The sequence below is a fragment of the Carassius auratus genome, chromosome 40, assembly GCF_003368295.1.
Source record: "Carassius auratus strain Wakin chromosome 40, ASM336829v1, whole genome shotgun sequence".
Classification (NCBI taxonomy): Eukaryota; Metazoa; Chordata; class Actinopteri; order Cypriniformes; family Cyprinidae; genus Carassius; species Carassius auratus.
The window spans coordinates 4,323,070-4,342,724 of record NC_039282.1 but is presented as its reverse complement, the minus strand read 5'-3'; the positions used below and the strand labels follow the sequence as shown (position 1 = coordinate 4,342,724).

The window sequence follows — 19,655 nt, the reverse complement described above, 5'->3', positions numbered from 1 at the left end:
TGTCAATTAACATGTCACCAGCCTCTTGTGCAAACTCATGGACTTTCAGTGGGATTTCATTTGAAAATGGTGAGTAAGATGTATACAGGTGCTGGTAATATAATTAGAATATCATTAAGAAGTAGATTTATGTCACGAATTCCATTCAAAAAGTGAAACTTGTAAATTATATTAATTCATCACACATAGACTGATATATTTCACATTTTATTTTAATTTGATGATTATAACTGACAACTAAGGAAAATACTAAATTCAGTATCTCAGAAAAAGTGAATATTACTTAAGACCAATACAAAGAAAGGATTTTTAGAAATCTTGCCCAACTGAAAAGTATGAACATTAAAAGTATGAGCATGTAAAGCCTCTGTAGAGAGGAGAGTGCCTCTCCTCTCTTCCTCCAGACTCTGGGACCCTGATATCCAAAGGAAATGCTAAATTTTCTTTTATCAGAGAACATAACTTTGGACCACTCAGCAGCAGTCCAGTCCAGTACTTTTTTTGTTTTAGCCCAGGTGAGACGCTACTGAAGCAGTCTGTTGTTCAAGAGTGGATTGACACAAGGAATGCGACAGCTGAAAACCATGTCTTGCATACGTCTGTGTGTAGTGATTATTGAAGCACTGACTCCAGCTGCAGTCCACTCTTTGTGAATCTCCCCCACATTTTTGAATGGGTTTTGATTCACAATCCTCTCCAGGGTCCGGTTATCCCTATTGCTTGTACACTTTGTTTTCACATCTTTTCCTTCCCTTCGCCTCTCTATTAATGTGCTTGGACCCAGAGCTCTGTGAACAGCCAGCCTCTTTTGCAGTGACCTTTTGTGTCTTGCCCTCCTTGTGCAAGGTATCGATGGTCGTCTTTTGGACAACTGTCAAGTCAGCAGTCTTCCCCATGATTGTGTAGCCTACAGAACTAGACTGAGAGACCATTTAAAGGCTTTGCAGGTGTTTTGAGTTACTAATTACAGAGTGGCACCAGTTGTCTGATATATTGAACTTTTTCACAATATTCAAATTTTCTGAGGGGCTGAATTTGGGATTTTCCTTAGTTGTTAGTTATAATCATCCAAATTAAAAGAAATAAACATTTGAAATATATCAGCCTGTGTGTAAAGAATGTATATAATATACAAATTTCACTTTTTGAATGGAGTTAGTGAAATCAACTTTTTGATGATATTCTCATTTTATGACCATTGTTCAAACAGCAATGACTCAGGAGGCTGGGGAAATTAATTCTAATATTTATTCTCAACTGCCTTTCAAAGTAAGAATGCTGAACTCCTCTTTCATGCTCTTTTGCCATTCTTTTTTTGTTCTTTCAATAAATTGTACTCATCACACTTTCTATTATTTTATGTTATTCTGTCTGTTTTGTGCTCTGTTTCTAACATTAGCTTTTGTTAGGTCAAGCCATGTGATATAATTTTGGATTAAAAAAAATGAAATTATGGAACTCATCTCTCTCTCTCTCTCTCTCTCTCTCTCTCTCTCTCTCTCTCTCTCTCTCTCATATACAGACCCAAGACTTTGCAAAGGACCCTCATTGTGTGCTTCGAGAAAATGGTTAGTTGTCTAAGCAGTGATAGTGTTTTTGTTTATTGCTCTTTATTGATGAATATTTCCATTAACTGTTATGTGTTGGTTCGAATTTATTCATACATGTTGAATCTTAGTGGTTAAGGTAACACTAAGTGTTGAGGTTCAGTATTTTGTTATAATGAACAATGTATTTGGGTTTAAAAATGTATTTGCTGTTTTTTAAGCCATGAACATGAGAAAATGAGATTTGTTTGTAATTAATTTGAGCCTATGTCTAACAATGTGTAGCTCTCATGAAATCCAAAATGAGCCAATATTGGGCATGACATTTCAAAATGTCTCACTTTCAAAATTGTATTTGTTATTTATATTCTATTGTAAATAAAATATAAGTTTATGAGATTTGTAAATTATTCCATTCCTTTTTTACTCACAGTTTGTACAGTGTCCCAACTTTGGGTTTGTAAATCAATATTGAAAACGGTTTGCGCTGCTTTTTTTGCTGAGACCATGACATTTTTTTGGATTCTTTGTGGAACCGGTTTTCAAATTAACAGCATTTCTTTTAAATATATATTTTTTGCAAATTATAAATGTTTTTTAATGCATCCTTGCTGAATAAACGTATTATATATATATATATATATATATATATATATATATATATATCCCGCCCCCTTGTGGACAAAACATAGTAAAGCTATTGCACTTTATTCACACAAACACAAATTAATATAAAACAAGTACGTTTTAAATCACAGCAAGTCATTCTGTATAATGTGTAATGAAGACTGCAGTTAAATTCATTACCAGTCCACCACTGCAGGAGAAATCTTTCTTCTTTTTTTTTTTTTTTTTTTTTTTTTTTTTCTGGTGCCCAGTTCGCAGGACGTCCTGTTAGTACATGCAAGGAAAAACATGACTGTGCATAGAAACCTGGTATGCGCTGTAAACAAATAGTACAATTGTTATCAAAACAAAGTGTTTAACTTAACCTTCTTTTAATTTCAAGTAATGTAGAACATATATTTTAAGTTTACCTTTTGATGTCAGATCAAAAATATTCTTCTGTTATATTAATATATTATTATTTATAAACATTATATATATATATATATATATATATATATATATATATATATATATATATATATAGATAGATAGATAGATAGATAGATAGATAGATAGCTTGAAGATTCAGAGCTACTCAACAGATCATGAATCTTTAAAAAGATGAATAAAACCAAAATAATACTTTTCAGTATCAAAACATTCATGTCTCAAGAGTGCTAATCACAAACACTGAGCCTTGAAAGAATTTGACTGAGCTCACAGAAGCTCTGTGACACATCTACAGTCACTCCACCATTTGCCTGCAAAAACACTCCAGTGTCTTAATATACACAGGTTTCCCTAACCGAACCAGACGCTTTTCTACATAATGTAAACAAATCATATGACTCAAAATGTAATCCCTTTAATAGACAAATCCTAGCACAAAACATCGATGTTCCCACATCCCAATAACAGGCTTCCTGTAAATACCAGGGGCTGTGGAACCAAACACCTGGGAAAAAGACATATTCACGTTCATCTATGTTTCAGTTTGATAAATTATATCTACAAACAATTGCATTGCTGTTTAAAAGTTTTAGGTCTGTAAAATGTTTACTACATTTAAATATAAAATAAATGCATCCTTGGTCAGCATAAAATACTTCCTTCAAAAGCGTATTTTTTTTTAACCCCAAATTTGGCCTAAATGGCACTGTATGTGAAAAAGCCAACATGTCATTAACCTGGATGGGCAACTGCAGTGCCTCTAGAATATCTTCAATTTTTTTCTTCCGGTCTGAGTTTGCCTCCAGAAATACCCATCTGATTAGTGAAAAAACACAACCTAAAAAGACACAAATATGACTAAGACTTGTGCTACAAAAGCAAAAATAAGTACTAACATTTAAACAAGAAAAACAGTCAAATGTATTGATGCTGCAAATTCAGTTCAACATAAAACAAAGGAATAGTGGATTAAACAGCACCTTGTATCATTTCTTCAACAGACTGGCTTGTCTTGGCTGAATCTCTGAGAAGAGAATCCTGAGCAAAAGTGAAACATCACATGAGACACAACAAATAGCTGCACTGTATAACAAGTCTTGCCACAGTGAACAACAGAAGGCTGCCGGTCCCTCTTTTTCTGTGCGAGTGTTCGTAACTGCTTAAGCTTTTCTTCAGCTGAGGTCCCCTCATCTTCATCATCATCACCATTGCCTCCACGCAGGGCCGTTTGAAGGAATTTGGGGGCCCCAAGCAAAATGACATAGAGGCCCCCCGACAAATCCCCTGGTGAGGATGAAGTTGATGGTGTAGCTGGGAAATACTTGAAACAAAAATCGAAATAACAACTAAGTTTCCTTTTTTAGATTTTTTTTTTTAAATGCATAGAATGCAATGCATACATAAAAAATTTTTTTTAATTATTAATAATTGTTTCTCTGTCTGTACTTGTACTTTGAACAATGACAATAAAGTTGACAGATGAATTAAGTGCATTTAAGTGCCATTCAGGTGGGTTTTTAAATAAAGCATTTTCTGAGATCCACATTAAACACCAAACATTAATTTATCTTTTAATTATTGAAAATTAAGCAAACTAAAGTTTTTGTTAAGAGCAGTTCTGTAGATGTTGTTCATTTGTTCACATCCTTATTTAGTGAGACATCAGACACGAGACTGAAATCACCGCGAGCGTCACGCGCGCTTCAGTGCGTCTTCAAGGAAGACGCGCTTCTGCTCCTTTCATTAATAGAGACACGCAGAACATGCAGGATTCATATTTAAACAGACTGTTCCTGCTTAATATTTACAGATATTAGTCCGTATCGTGGTTTGATGTAAGCACAATGACCTATTTTTAATTCATTCATTCAAAATTTGGCAAATTACGTGTCATTCTGCGTTAAACTGTAAATTCCGTTTTTATGACTGGATTCCGCGATTCTTGCAATCGAAACACGCCACGACGTTCTCTTTATGTTTGCCTGAGCCCTCAAATCAAAACACTGCTGACTCCTTGCAGTCTGCGATTTCTGATCTGCGTTTTCCTTATCCCGTTAAAAAAAAAACATATTACAGTACTTCCGTTCGAAAAAAAAAAAAAAAAGCAGAGATCACTTGACTTGGTTGGCTGGCTGCTGTCAGCGACTACTGAGAGGGGCCCCCTTGAGGGGGATCCCAATAACAGTGTCATTACACGTTACTGCATTGACGATCAAAGGGGCGCTCACACAGTGTCGTTGCATTTTATTCTTAACCAGTCGTTGTCTTGGGGCCCCAGGTCAGCTCGGGGCCCCAAGCAATTGCTTGGTTTGCCTGCCTTGTTGCGACGGGCCTGCCTCCACGTCCCTCTTTTGGTGCAACGGGTGTCATTGTCTGGGCTGTGAGGTCGTTTGGTGGCTTAAGAGTCAAGCAATGTTATTTTAGTATTTTTTAAATGTTATATTGTTATATGATTTTTTTAAGTATTTATAAACATTTTGAATTTAATCTTTTCATTTTTTTAGGTTTCGGGTGAAATAAACATCAGAGATGCTTTGCCACAAGCTGCAACTGTAGGAACTATACTAACTATGGTGATCTAGATCTTCTTCTGAGATGGTATTTATTGGAGCATCCACGTTGTAGGAACCCTTCTGCTTCGTCAGCAGGGATCTCAGGGTCTCAAGTGTTTCACCCCTTAACCTGAACACCTCACCTGAGTGGGGCAGTAAAGACTGACTAGCCTTCACCTGAGGAAGGGTTTGAACTGTGGGTTCTCTTCAGCCACAGCCATCTTGAGCTGGACTCCCTGTTGGCTTTCTTCAGCTGTTTAGACTCCAGGCCCTTTTTTCAGTTGGTAGAACGTGGCTAACCTCTCTTCCCTCACTGCTGTTTCACCCATTTGGTGATTTCCGTGAGGACCTTGCCATGCCTCCATCTGTACCGCCCTTCAGCCAATTCCTTTTTACAACCAGTCGGGATGTGGTACAGTGTACAGGAGCCTGCTCCACATTGGTTGCATGATGGGTCTTCCTCTCCGCTTCAGATCTTTATGTTTCATGGTGCTGGCAACAGATCAGTCACGGAGTTCAGGAGAAAGCTCAACCTCCCTTGAATCTTCCACAGTTCCTTCCACAATAGGTGGTCGCTCCTGTGCCTGGTCCCACTGCGTCCATCGACCCTGAGAGGCAAGTCTGATTGATTTCACCTGATGCTCCTCCTCTGCTGCCTCACAGACTCTTTGCACCACGAAACCTCCTCAGGCTCTGGCATCAGCCCTGCTCCACATCTTCCCCCTATAATGTCCAAGGCTGAGACATCCCTGGCATACTACACCCACGATTTCCTGGTGTTTCCAGTGGGATTATGCTTCCATCACGTCTTGCTGGGGCTTCCACTTTCTACCGCATTTGATGGTCTTGCTTGCATGTCTTACTTTCCCATCTTTAAATGAGAGGAGCGTACTGACTGCCCTTGCCTTGGTGGCTTTAAACTCCTCAACCAGCGATGAAACTGGCAAGGGAAGCTTGGAGGTCTTGCTGTACAGGTTGATTGTGCTAAATGATGGTTCACTCCCAGCCATTTCTGCTAAAAGAGTCTTTCCATTCCTTCCACCTCAGACACTGGAAAGTCATAACGTTAGAAGGGCCATTGAAGCCGGGGTATGATATTGAAAGCACCAGACTTTGAACCTCCTGAGCAGGTGGCTGTGCTCGATTGCCTTGAGGCAGGTGTTCAGCTGGGCCTTGATATTAGTGAGATTGCTGCTGTCCTTTAGGAAGCTGTCATACTGCTTTCCAAGACATCAGATCATTAGATCTCGGATTGTTGGGATCATAGAGCCTTGGATGTTGATGTTTCATTTAATTTTAAGTTTTACTTTTTCCCCTTTATTTCAGTAAAACATGCTGCTCCTCCTTATTTTAAATTAAAGAATCGAGAAACTGTTATTTATTACCAGCCAGTGATGATTCTGAAAGGACATACCTGTAATGTGTTGCTACAGTAACAAACGCAATTTCATGCATGATAATCTAATTTTATTGCAGTTGTTAAGATTGTGTTTATTTCAGCAAACAGTTTCATACATTTTAACAGTGTCAAGTTAAACATTTATATATCAATTCAATGGTTCTATTTAGAGATCAGTGATGCGTACGCATTTTAGACACTTTTTTATGTTTTTACTCATTCCATGTAATAAATGCATATCCTTGAGTAAGTCACGTTTTAAGCATTTTCCTCACATAGAAAACCATTGCCCTAAAAGGAAAATGCTTAACCTGGCGTTATGCATTAAAAAGTGTTTTAAAAAGACCAAACTTAGTAAACATTTTACCACTAGAGAGAATGTACAGCTCTCTGTAGAAAGGCTTGTGAATTCTAGTGATTTTTGCACATATTTGCCTATTTATTTCAGGTTGTGGATTTTAATATATAATCACAGATTCTCAAAGACTATTTTTGTCAAGTTTTTTTTTTTTTGTTGTTTGTTTGGTTGATTTAAATGGTAATTTCAAGTGCCAGTTTTACTTTATAATACAGTCAAACCTGAACATTGCACTAGAAAGAGAACAAATGGAAAGCATTTTGTTACCCATTGTTTTAATTCTAACTTAATAAAAAAAATTACATTATTTAAATCATAACATATTTTTATTTACCTTTTATTATAAACATTTCCATTAAAATTATTTTTTGCAATTCAATGAACAGTAACTCTTCAAAATTGCCAACAGCAATTATGAACAAAAAACAAAAATAACAGCAAACGTATAATCATTTTCAAACAGTACATGTAAATGGAAAATAGAAAAATAAAAAAAGTGTCACGCTGGGCCTGGGTCGCTCGAATAGGCCTGGAGGTTACTAGGGAAGAATTCCATCCTTTGACCTTACTCTGTTTGTGCGTGTGTGCGTGCGTGCGTGCACACGTGCTTGTGTGTGTGTGTTTGTGTGTGTGTGTGTGTGTTCAAGAGAGAGACATGGTGTGTGACTTTTGCATTTTGGATCCAATGTCTCCCCTTTATTTGATTCATTGATTTTATTTCACATATTCTCACATATCTCTGTTACAGTTTCACCAGTCTCATATTTCCCTATGTGTGTGTGTGTGTGTGTGTGTGTGTGAGTGAGTGTGTCTATTTGCAACCTTGATGGCTTACAGCCTCATGCTTTTATTGCTGTGCACTTTATTTCTTACATTGATGAATAATTTCTTTTTTTCACACATTTCCCAAAATTAGCTTTTGCAATGATACTTTCATTTGTGTGTGTTTTTGTGTGTATAAGTGTGTGTGTGTGTGTGTGTGTGTGTGAATTTTTTTGTCTGTTTTGCACTCTTGATGTTTTAGATTCACCCCTTCACTGTTGTATGCTTTTTTTCTGCATCGTGGCTGATTTGTAGATTGTACACACAAAAAAACTCAGTATTTTCATATTTTTGCAAATTTCCCATTCATTTCCTATGTCGGGTCATTTTTGACCCGAAGACCTGAGTGTGACTATTTTTTTTACGACCACTTAGACTTTTAAAATCCTGTCCCCATTTTTTGGGGTGTTCATATACCAAGTACCAAAAAAGTCACCAAGTTTCGGACCATTCCGATGAAGCTACGATTTGTAACATTTTTTTTAAAAAAAAATTTCGGGTCATAAATGACCGAAGAACCCCAGAGGGTTAATAAAGCATTCTTTTAAAGACAAGCAGGTGATAGGAGGAAAATGCTTAGCACGTAATTAATTGCAATGCATTCGTATTCTGGGCTCATATCTGCTTGTCTATGAATAGAATGCTTTATTAACTATTTGTTTACTGAGTTTGGTCTTTTTAAAACGCAGTTTTAATGCGTATAGCCACATACTGTCACGTTAAGCATTTTAGAATGTCCCAATGATTCATTTGTGAATTTGACTGGTCCAGAAGATTAAACTTGCAGCAGCTAACATCTTGTAATTCAATAAAACAGACATAGTGAGTCAAGTCAACAATAAACAACTGTGCATTATAATGAAGGCTTTGCAAAACCGGACAGTATTTTAAGCTTTTTAAGCAACATACTCCATCCTACATCAACAATGCACACATTTCTTGTATGCCTATGAAAGACGATCGAACCAATCAGAGTAGGTATGATGTAGGTAATCAGATGCGGCCCCACCTCGATCTGCAGGCTGCAGCTGGGTGTACTTAGGTACAGTGTGCAACCACACCACACATCAGACCTTCAGAGGCACCACGTCCCAAAGACTGACCGTCCAGGTAAGAAGGGTTGTGCCCGAGCTGTGGAAACAAAGGACGGTTTGTACTTACTTATGCCTTTGTATATTTATGTATTAGAAAATAATTTCAAAATGTTGTTGTTAATAAAATTGTATCTCCCAGTAAACTGTACAGTTTACAAAGAGATACAATTTTATTAAATATCTTTTGCAATTATTTTCTGAAACTTTTGTTGTTTTTCAGTACACATACAGTTTGAGCTAATTATGAATATTAAATATAATGAATTTTCCGAATTATGAATAGCTGAACTCAGTGGGGTAACTTTGTTTTGAATAGTTGTGGGGTCACTGCAATTCGATTTTTTTTTATAACATAATTTACATGGGTACTGGGTTAAGAGTTGGAAAAACCTAATTTTTTATTATACATTAAAAAAAAATGCAATACAAAAATACATACAGTTGGAAATTCAGAACTACAGACGCATTCTTCCCACTGGTCACTCTCTTGAGGCTAACTCTCTGTTGGTCGCACGAGTTTTTTTTCGTTTTTTTTTTTTTTTTTCTCTACAACATGTTATTAAATGCAAGCTGATGAACTTCTATCATTGTTTATAGTTATACGGAAAAGAAAGTGTTGAACATTCAACAGGTTCTTTTTCATCAGTAGTATTATATGGGATTTTAATTTTGTGAACGGAAGAGGTCCTCTTTTTCTATATCATAAGACCGGCTTCGGATGCTTTCACTTTCGATTTCGCGATCCTTTTAGGTTATACAATGAAAGATAATTATCTGTTTTGTTTAAATTTGTACAACTTTCACTTTTTAAGACTAAAAAAAGCATGGATTCGTTGTTATTTTTACAAACGATTTGACAAACTAGCTTACACGACGTGTATTAACAAAAACGATAAGATGAGGCATGGCATATGCCTACACTACATGCTGTATTAGGGTAAGTAGCCCAATGACTAATAAATGACAGAACGTTTAGCAAGCAAACACTAAAGAATCAAATAAAATAAAAATAGATAAATAAATAAATAAAAGAGAGCAAAACAAATAAAAAAGTAAAACTAAACTTGCTGTCGGTGACAGCTCTTGCATGCATTTTAATAAAATGCTATAATGACATTACGAAAAGTGCAACAGCTGAAAATAACGTCGTTATTGCACTGCACGAGTTGTGCACGCATAAGGAGTCAAATGTTTTGTTGTTGTTGTAGTTTTTATCCCCCTAATTATGAAGAATGATTTGTTGATCTTGTTTTCCATTTGATATATTATGGGGGGCCGTTTGTAAAGCAGCTCATTCTGAAAATAACAGCAACATTTTGTCACGTTTAGCTTCAAACAATGTTTAAAAAACGTGAATTTTTGACGGTCACTTTTTAGCACATTTACAACAATATTTGTAAACTTACAGATATTTTAAATAGTTAAACATAAATATTAAATGTTACACCTAAATGTTTCAAATCTAAATGCTAAATGTTAAATCTAAATGTAAAATCTAAATCAATCAGGGTATCTTCCGTCCATTCCAAATCTGTTTTCAATAATAAAAAATAAAAAAAAAAACTGAAAACGAAAAACTCGAGAGAACCACTGGAGAGAACATGAATTCAATAACGAGAAATGGAAAAATGGCTCATTTATTCGTTATTCCATTTAGTGTCAGGTGCAGGTACAGAAGATCCAAACGCAAAAGGTAGCCTTCAAAAGTCTCAGTCCTTTATTATATAACAAAACAGCCGAAGGCAGATGGCATAAAAATTGGAACAAAAAAAAAAACTCTCCATAAACTTGACAGAAGAGCCTCTGCCAGGAGGGGCAGCGCAGAACAAAATATTTTCTATCAGGACTTGCACAGGAGAAGGGCTACTTGAGAGGAGAGAAACTCCAGATGAGGCTCTTCCCGGCTGGGAACAGGAGACAGGGCACACTAAGGGGCTGTTCACATATCGCGCCTAAAAACGCGTGGAAAACGCTAGGCGCGCCGCTTTCTCTTTCTTTTCCAAAGCGCTCGGGCAGTTGCCCCCTGAGGCGTCTGCCTTTGCTAAGCAACCATGACGCGCTCTCTCCATGAAGATGCAGAAATTTCAGCAAAGGATAAAGGAATTTGCAGCACTAAAAATCGCTTGCAGTAACTCTGCTACTTAATTTATTTCAAAAAGGCAATCTATTCTATATACAGCTATGATCAGCTGTTCCTTCATTTTAGCTGAGCTTACAACGTTGTTACGGGAAAGGATGAAGCTGATTGGTTAGTTCTTGTCACATGACCCGCGGTGCGCTTGCAGTATTCTGAAAAGTTGAAATGTTTTTAACTCGATGTGGTGCGGACGCGCCTGGAAAAAACCGTGTGCGCGTCGCGACCGCGTCGCTTCCATTATGAGCGCGCGGTATACATTGGAAATAATGAACTTTTGCGCGCAAAAGACATGATATGTGAACGGCCACTTAGGCAAACGCTGCTACACAAGACAGGGTTATGGTTGACAATCATACAAAGGCATAGCTCACACAATAATCCGTATGGAGCCAAAAGAGTCTCGATAAAGATAAATGCACACACTACATTCACATATGCACACATAGGATTCATACATTCACACACATAATCCATAAATACACACACAGGATACACAAATGCGCACAAAATTCACAAATGCACACACAAAATATAAAAAGCACAGAAGATTCAGAAATGCATACAAAATTCACAAATTCACACAAAATTCAGAAATACACACACAATTCAGAAATGCAAACAACATTTACAAATGCACTCAAGATTCACAAATGCACAGGACAAGATTCACAAATGTATTTCTGATGCACACACACAAATATATATCTTGATTTACAAACTGCATGTGGTCTGTGAACTTCACTGCATTTGTGTGTGAATTTTGAGACTCCCCTGACTTGGCTCCACACACAAATGCCTTTTTTTAAACAGGGAATGATCTGCAACCAATCAGATATCTCCCTTGTTTTAGCCAATCACAAGAATGCACCCCACGTGGGGGATTGTTTACTTATAAGCCAATCAGCGAACGACTCACTTTCCTCAGCAAACGATTCACTTTCCTCACGCAGCGACCGACTCACTTTCCTCAGCGAAGACTCACTTACCTCACGCAGCCAGTGACTCACTTTGCACAGCCGGACACCCACTTTGCGCAGCAGGAGACTCACTTTCCGCAGCCGGAGAGTCACTTTCCTCTCGCAGTGAACGACTCACTTTCCTCACGCAGCCGCCGACTCACTTTCCTCAGCGAAGACTCACTTACCTCACGCAGCCGCCGACTCACTTTGCGCAGCCGGACACCCACTTTGCGCAGCAGGAGAGTCACTTTCCTCTCGCAGCGAACGACTCATTTTCCACATCGAACAATTCACTTTCCTCACGAGTCAAGCAGCGAACGACTCACTTTCCTCAGCGAACGATTCACTTTCCTTCAAGCAGCGAAGTTGAGTGAACGACTCAGTTTCCTCACGCAGCGATCAACTCACTTTCCTAAGCGAACGACTCACTTTCCTCACGCAGCGGCGACTCACTTTTCGCAGCTGTAGAGTCACCTTCCTCTCGCAGACCACTGACGCTCTCTTCATGTAGGGACCGACTATTATAACTAAAGTTACTTCTATATTGCATTCAAAATAATATTTAGATACATTTAAATATTCAGAAAGTTGTATTTTTTTTTTTTTTTTTACTTTCATTAAAATATTTCAATAAAATGCAATTTTTTTCTGCAGTCACTGGGCTATATGTATTGACACATTTTTTTTTATTTATATTTTGTAAAAAATACTAAAAAATAAACCTGAATTGTAATCTAAACATCTGTATTTTCATACAATTTCATAAATAAGTAGGCTATAATATGCTGCACCACAGGCATATCGCGATGTGTGAACGCGATCATGTGATTGGCTCATAAGTAAACAATCCCCCACGTGGGGTGCATTCTTGTGATGGGCTAAAAGAAGGGAGATATCTGATTGGTTGCTGATCATTCCCTGTTTAAAAAAAAAGGAATTTTTGTGTCGAGCCAAGTCAGGGGAGTCTCAAAATTCACACACAAATGCAGTGAAGTTCACAGACCGCATGCAGTTTGTAAATCAAGATATATGTGTGTGTGCATCAGAAATACATTTGTGAATCTTGTCCTGTGCATTTGTCAATCTTGAGTGCATTTGTAAATGTTGTTTGCATTTCTGAATTGTGTGTGTATTTCTGAATTTTGTGTGCATTTGTGAATTTTGTATGCATTTGTGAATCTTCTGTGCTTTTTACATTTTGTGTGTGCATTTTAAAATTTTGTGCACATTTGTGTATCCTGTGTGTGTATTTATGAATCCTGTGTGTGCATATGTGAATGTTGTGTGTGCATTTATCTTTATTGAGACTCTTTTGGCTCCATACGAGAGCGCTGATTGCGATGATCAACAGGTGAGAGCGCAAACAGGTGTGCGCAGTGTGAGCGAGAGAGGGAGAGAGAGAGAAAACCCAGATCCTGACATTTAGTTGAACAAACGGAAAATGAGTTTTTGGCTCGATTTCTCTTTTTTTTGGGGGGGGGGGGGGGGGGGGGTTTACAAATAGGGCGACCACCTGGCTATTGCCCTGTTGCAGGTCAGCAGAGCTGATTTTGCGTGACAATGCAGGACACGAGGGAGAGAAATAACTATTATTATACTAGGTGAATAAATAATGATTTTTTTATTAGATATATTTTTGCAGTGATGTTAACATGTTTTAAATTGCTAAAAGGGTTTATAAAAATGTTAATGATGGCGCTGACCGGCGCTGTGACTGTCACTAATAATATTTAATAGTAATATCAGTAAAAAAAATATTTTAACAGCATGTGTCTATTCAATCCAAATAATTAAGTGAAAATAATAGTCCAATCGCTACAAAGCACATTTCCAAATAAGCACATAAATTCCATTAGGAAAGACTAGAAAGATTAAATGCGTTCTACCGGATTCAGTGCATCTTGAATTTATATATTTTTTGTCTGGTCTGAGATCGGATTCTCATTCATTATGTGTCTGTAGAACTCCAGGAGTTTCCACTTTTTATGAGTTCCACAGTTGCACGGTTCCTTGTCTCTGTCCACGCAGCAGTCATGAGAAAAAAACACCCTCTCCATGAATGCATTGGTGAAACTTTGGTGGCATACACTGCAATCTCCTTTCTTAAGCCCCTTTCACACTGCACGTCGGACCCGCAAGATTCCCGTAACATTGCCTGGTCGCCTTCTGTGTGAAAGCAACCACGTCCAGGAATTGATTACCGAATTGAACCCGAGTCGGGGACCTAGTAACATTGCGGTAATCGATCCGGAACGAGCGCTGTCTGAACAAAAGCCAGATCTAATTCCGTATCGAAGTGATGACGCGCGTTATCGTGCGACTCTTTTACCGGCTGTTTTGAAGGAAGATCAACATTCGCAACGAAAACATATGTGCAAACTGTAATGAAGCAGAGATCAGTTAGTTCCTCACTTTCCGCGCTGACGCCGAGATCGTTCGCTTGCTTCAGTGAAAGTATAACGTGCCAAGCGTTGTCAACTCGTACATTACACGTCACGCGCTGATCAGTCACTTAGAGCATCTCAGGTTGGTCATCAACTCATGCAAAAGTCAGTTGCTGCCCAAAACACGAACTGTCTTTCTTGGAACGGTTCTAGACTCTAATGCGGGCATGGATCTTGCCAGATCAATCCCTGGTGATTCAATGATTGACGGCTCCAGTCAAACAGGGGATGACATGCGCCCTGAGGGTTTTTCAGAGGCTGCTCGGCCTTATGGCCGCTAATGTCTCTGTGACTCCGCTGAGCCTGCTCCACATGCTCCAGTTTTGGCTAGAAGCCTTAGTCCCGCTCCACACTTGGTGGTTGAAGAAATTTCCATTCAGGGTGGACCACCTCTGTATCGAACCTGTAGCCCCCTGGAAGACCACTCACTTGCTTCATACAGGAGTGAGGATGAGCGTGGCCACAATGAGAGCTGTCTTCCGAGGCAAAGAGGTTGACTTTTGCCTTCCCAAAGACCGCCGAAATTCGGTTTACCATCAGAGGATACTTTGAGGTACTTTATGTTTGGACAGCATGTCTGCTCCAAGGTTCAGCTTGCCAGGCACAAGAACTGCCCTTAGTGAGAGGAGTTCCTTCTGTGTAAGGCATAAGACATGAGGTCGCCTTGGTGATTGATATATGGCACCACTGTATGCGTTTCCCCCAATGCCCCAATTCCAAAAAGTCTTCAGGCAAGTCAGGGATACCAAATGCTCCCTCCTCTTAGTAGCTCTGCTCTGCAGGAACCAGGTAGGCCTATGTGTAATAAATGAAACAGAATGTATATGTCATCAATTTCAAAGAGGGGCAGACTGGGAAAAAAAATTAAGATGAGGAAATCTCAAACTCATAAAAATTCAGAAACATGTACAGTGCAACCCTATTTTTTGTTACACACGTAGTCAAAATTTGCAAAGGATATGAAGTTGCAATTAAGATGTGAATTGTTTCAGACTTTTGTATATAGTGTTAAATGGTATAATTAATGAAAAATTAATTTATGGAACTTGATTTCTTTTTCTTTCATTTTCTGTTTTTGTGTAGGACTGAAAACCACTCAGCATAATCTTACTTTATACAATCTAGACTTTATAATCAACCATGGCACGTAAACAGGACTACTGTACTATCATGAATGGACTGCAGGAGCTTGATTTCCAAGGGAACGCAGTGCCCAGTGATCTTGTACTAACAGGTGAAAATGCCTTTCCACTTGTCATAAATCCAAGAGGTCAGGTGCTGATGGCTGCATCTCATTATGGTCAGGGACGTGTGGTGGTGTTGGGACATGAGGGATACCTAACACGCTTCCCTGCCCTGATAAAGAATGCCGTAATGTGGTTAATGCCAGGTACTGGTGATGCTGGCATTATAGGGATTCAGAAGAAATTACGTTCAGTAGCTGAAAACTTTAACAATTGCCCTATCAAGACAGAGCTAGGAGACTTTCGGAATGGATTAGCTGTATATATCACAGATGCTTACAGTGTTGAGAGCTGTGCAAAGGATCTGATTGCTTTCATCAAAGCTGGGGGTGGCTTGATCATTGCCGGCCAGGCCTGGCATTGGGCTTCAACCCACCCGCAAGAAAACACCATAAAGAACTTCCCAGGAAACAAGGTGTGCAGTGTTGCAGGAATTTACTTCTCTGAACACTGTGGAGAAGTTGGCATCTGTCCTGTTCCAAGAAACATCCCTTCTAATTGGATTGCTGTATCGTAAGTTCAGAAGACATTCTTAATTTTTACCCGTTCTTTAAGAAACATACATTTCACCAACTGTTTTAAATTGTTACTTTTCAGTATGCGCAAGGACTTTAAAGATGACCTAAAGTTCCTGCTAGAAGGTGTGTCTGAGTTCGACGTCCAAGGTGGGGCTCAAGCATCTGAGGTGTTGGTGCACGGACCATTAGCATTTCCCATTGCAGTCACTCCAGATGAAAAAGCATTCATTGCTGGTGCCTATTATGGGAAAGGTCGAGTAATTCTGGTGTCACATGAAGGCTACATGGGTCGGGACTCTCTGTCCACTTTCCTGATCAATGCTATCAAGTGGCTTGACGAGGGTCGCAAGGGTGTAATTGGCATTATACCCAGCCTACAGGCAGCCCACACAGTACTGAGCAAATCTGGTTTAGATTGTCAGTTGACTGGTTTCAGAAAAGACCTAAGCGTCTATGTTTGCACTTCATATAGTGATGCCCAGTGTGCTGAGATCCAAGATTTTGTTGCTGAAGGCGGAGGTCTTATGATTGGGGGTCATGCATGGCATTGGGCTCGCACCAACTGTGGCTGCAATGTGATGACCGATTATGCAGGAAATCGCATTCTTAATAAGATGGGACTTTGTCTCTTGGACAGTACTTTGGTCGGGGGGTTATATAAAGCCCCAGAGATAGAGAATACGTGTAAAGAGGTGTACCACTTTCGTAGCATGCTACATCGTTTTGCTGAGCATGTAAGACGGGGACATGAACTGACGAATCATGAACAGAGCTGCTTGAAACAGCTGGGCAATGATTGTGCCAGTTACCTTCGCATGAGATCTCATGACAGTGCTGCCTATACTTCAATGGTAGCAGTTCTTAGTGACATAGTGAAGGAGGTAGGTGTTCCACAAGTGTGTATGAACTGCCCTGTTCAGAGTGGAAAAGACCACCTGATGCTCCACGTTGGGACTGAGGTATACAAAGTGTCTCCTGATCCTGATGCCCTTATTCCATACATCATTAAGGACAGACCTAACTTGCCGACTGTGTCTAATGCAAGAGTTCGGATCAGTGCCAACACTGCAGGTACATAGGTTTTCCCTCCAAATGTTATTTCTTGTTTAAGTTTCAAAATACTTAAATACTATACAATAAGAATGCATTTGTTTGTTTCAGCTCATGAAGAATGGATAAGTACAGGCTTATATCTTTCTCCTGGTATGAAGACTTGCATTGCAGTACCTCCAGAGATTGTTGGCAAAAATTGGCAGGTGATGAATAAAGTCTATACATGTATCCAATCAAGGAATAATTACTGCATGAACTATAATTGTCATGATAGATACAGCCTAGTTGTTCATAGGCTTGAAAAGCATGTTATTAACACGAGGGGGTTCACACTATGCAGGTGCAGCTTGGTTGCCAAACGGATAACATTGGTGCATCAGATGTTCTGAAACGGGCTCCTGTGGTCCATGAGCGATTCCCTTTGGACACAAAGATGGTCCAAGTCTGCAATCTATGGGGAGGGCTCATCTACCTAATAGCACCTCCTAAAAGCAAAGTGGATGGGGTGGAAATTGTTGTGCATGTCTCAGTACAGGCTCCATACTTCAAGTCTGGTAAGAATTGTGTATGAGCGTCACAGTGAGGTTTCTATCAGAACATTTAATGTTGTATGGTAAAACTTTGCAGTGCTAACATGTTTTGTCCCTCAGGAGAGACCAGTGTGGCTGACTGGGTGAACAGGATCCGTCAGGCACCTGCCCCCTGGGCGGAGCTTGAATTTGAGAACATCATCATAACTTTAGAATCAGAATATATAAGGAATCTGGACTGCCCTGATGAGGTGGCTAAACTTTGGGATACCATTATGAGAAGCATTGCTGACCTGGCAGCAAAGCCTCGCAAGTTCCCCCGTAAGGAGCGGTTTGTTGCCGATGTTCAGATCTCTCACGGTTGGTGGTACTATTAAACACTCACAGTATCTTTGTTAGTAGATATAAAGAACCATCACAATTACAACAAAATCATGCTATTAATATTAATTACACTCACACTGTGCTGGTGATAACACTGTTCCCCTTTTCCTTTTGCAGGTTTCATGCATGCTGGATATCCCATCATGATGCACTCTACCTCTGCCCCAGAACTAGTAAATGTACAGGAAGCCTATAAAAGTGGTTTATGGGGACCCATTCACGAGCTGGGTCATAACCAGCAGCGTGGAGTTTGGGAGTTCCCTCCACACACCACTGAGTGCACTTGCAACCTATGGTCAGTGTACGTACATGAGGAAGTGCTGGGTTTGAATAGGTCTAATGCTCATCCAGCCATGACTGTAGAAAAACGCCAGGCTCGTACCACAATGTATTGCAGTGGCGGTAAGGATTTAAACAGCTGGAGTGTGTGGACGGCACTTGAGACTTACATGCAGGTGCGAACAGACTGCATATAATTTAATGGATAGTTTAATAAATTAAATGCATTATTTGTGAGCCTTGGGGGTAATAATTATATATATATATATATATATATATATATATATATATATATATATATATATATATATATATATATATATATATATATATATATATATATATATATATATATATATATATATAATTGACTTTTTTTATCTCATCTTCCATCATCACATCGTTTTTCAGCTTCAGGAAAAATTTGGCTGGGATGCTTTCAAGAAAGTTTTTACTGCCTACCATGATATGAATGGAGTGCCAAACGACAATGCAGGCAAGATGAATCTGTATGCTGAGACCTTCTCCAAAGTGGTCATCCTGAATCTTTGCCCCTTCTTCAAAGCGTGGGGTTGGCCCATCCAGACCAGCACACAAGAGAAAATCTCTCATCTCCCTGAGTGGAGTGACCATCCTATGGTCCAGTATGCATAAGAACATCTCACCTGTTAAAATTTAAAGCGCTTGTGCTGCATAGATCAATGCTTTACTTTGGGCTTTTTATAGTGTTTGTGTAGAAGCTGTCCGACTTAATGGGCTTGTTATTGGTGGGTATAGTCTAAGTGGACTAAGGTGAAGCACAACCAGAAAATGCATGTTTAAATCACAGCATATACTCTACATAAATACTAAACACTACATGTATTACTGTATGAAGTGCACTTCAAAAAGTCAATTTAACTGTATGGCATGGTGTTTTATAGTTTTATGGTGTTGGTGTATCTACTCTTCTTATCCAAGAGAATAAATCACACATATATATGAATTTGAAATTTATCTGACACTTTTATCTAAAGCGACTTACATTGCATTCAGTCTAACAATTTTCTCCTAGCATGTGTTCCCTGGGATTCGAACCCTAAACCTTGAACTTGCTCATGCAATGCTCTACCACTTGAGCTACGGGACATATATATGAGAAAAAGAAGAAAAAAAGGTGAATAATGTTGAAACATTATATCATTTTTTATGTATCATTAGTTAATATATATTCACATAGCTAGAAACATGAGATGATGTGCTTAATGTTAATGTTTACTAAACTTATACTTTTGTT

General features: G+C 38.8%; 1 protein-coding gene across 1 annotated transcript; it reads left to right on the top strand.

Moving 5' to 3' along the window:
• The first annotated feature begins 8,789 nt into the window (after positions 1 to 8,789).
• LOC113058305 (TRPM8 channel-associated factor homolog) lies at positions 8,790 to 19,442 on the top strand. Its single transcript, XM_026226076.1, has 8 exons — positions 8,790 to 8,847; positions 15,455 to 16,128; positions 16,213 to 17,204; positions 17,295 to 17,389; positions 17,527 to 17,740; positions 17,837 to 18,076; positions 18,218 to 18,555; positions 18,791 to 19,442. The coding sequence occupies exons 2-8, from the start codon at positions 15,512 to 15,514 to the stop codon at positions 19,031 to 19,033; spliced, it is 2,739 nt and encodes a 912-aa protein (XP_026081861.1). The 5' UTR covers positions 8,790 to 8,847; positions 15,455 to 15,511; the 3' UTR covers positions 19,034 to 19,442.
• Positions 19,443 to 19,655: the final 213 nt, after the last annotated feature.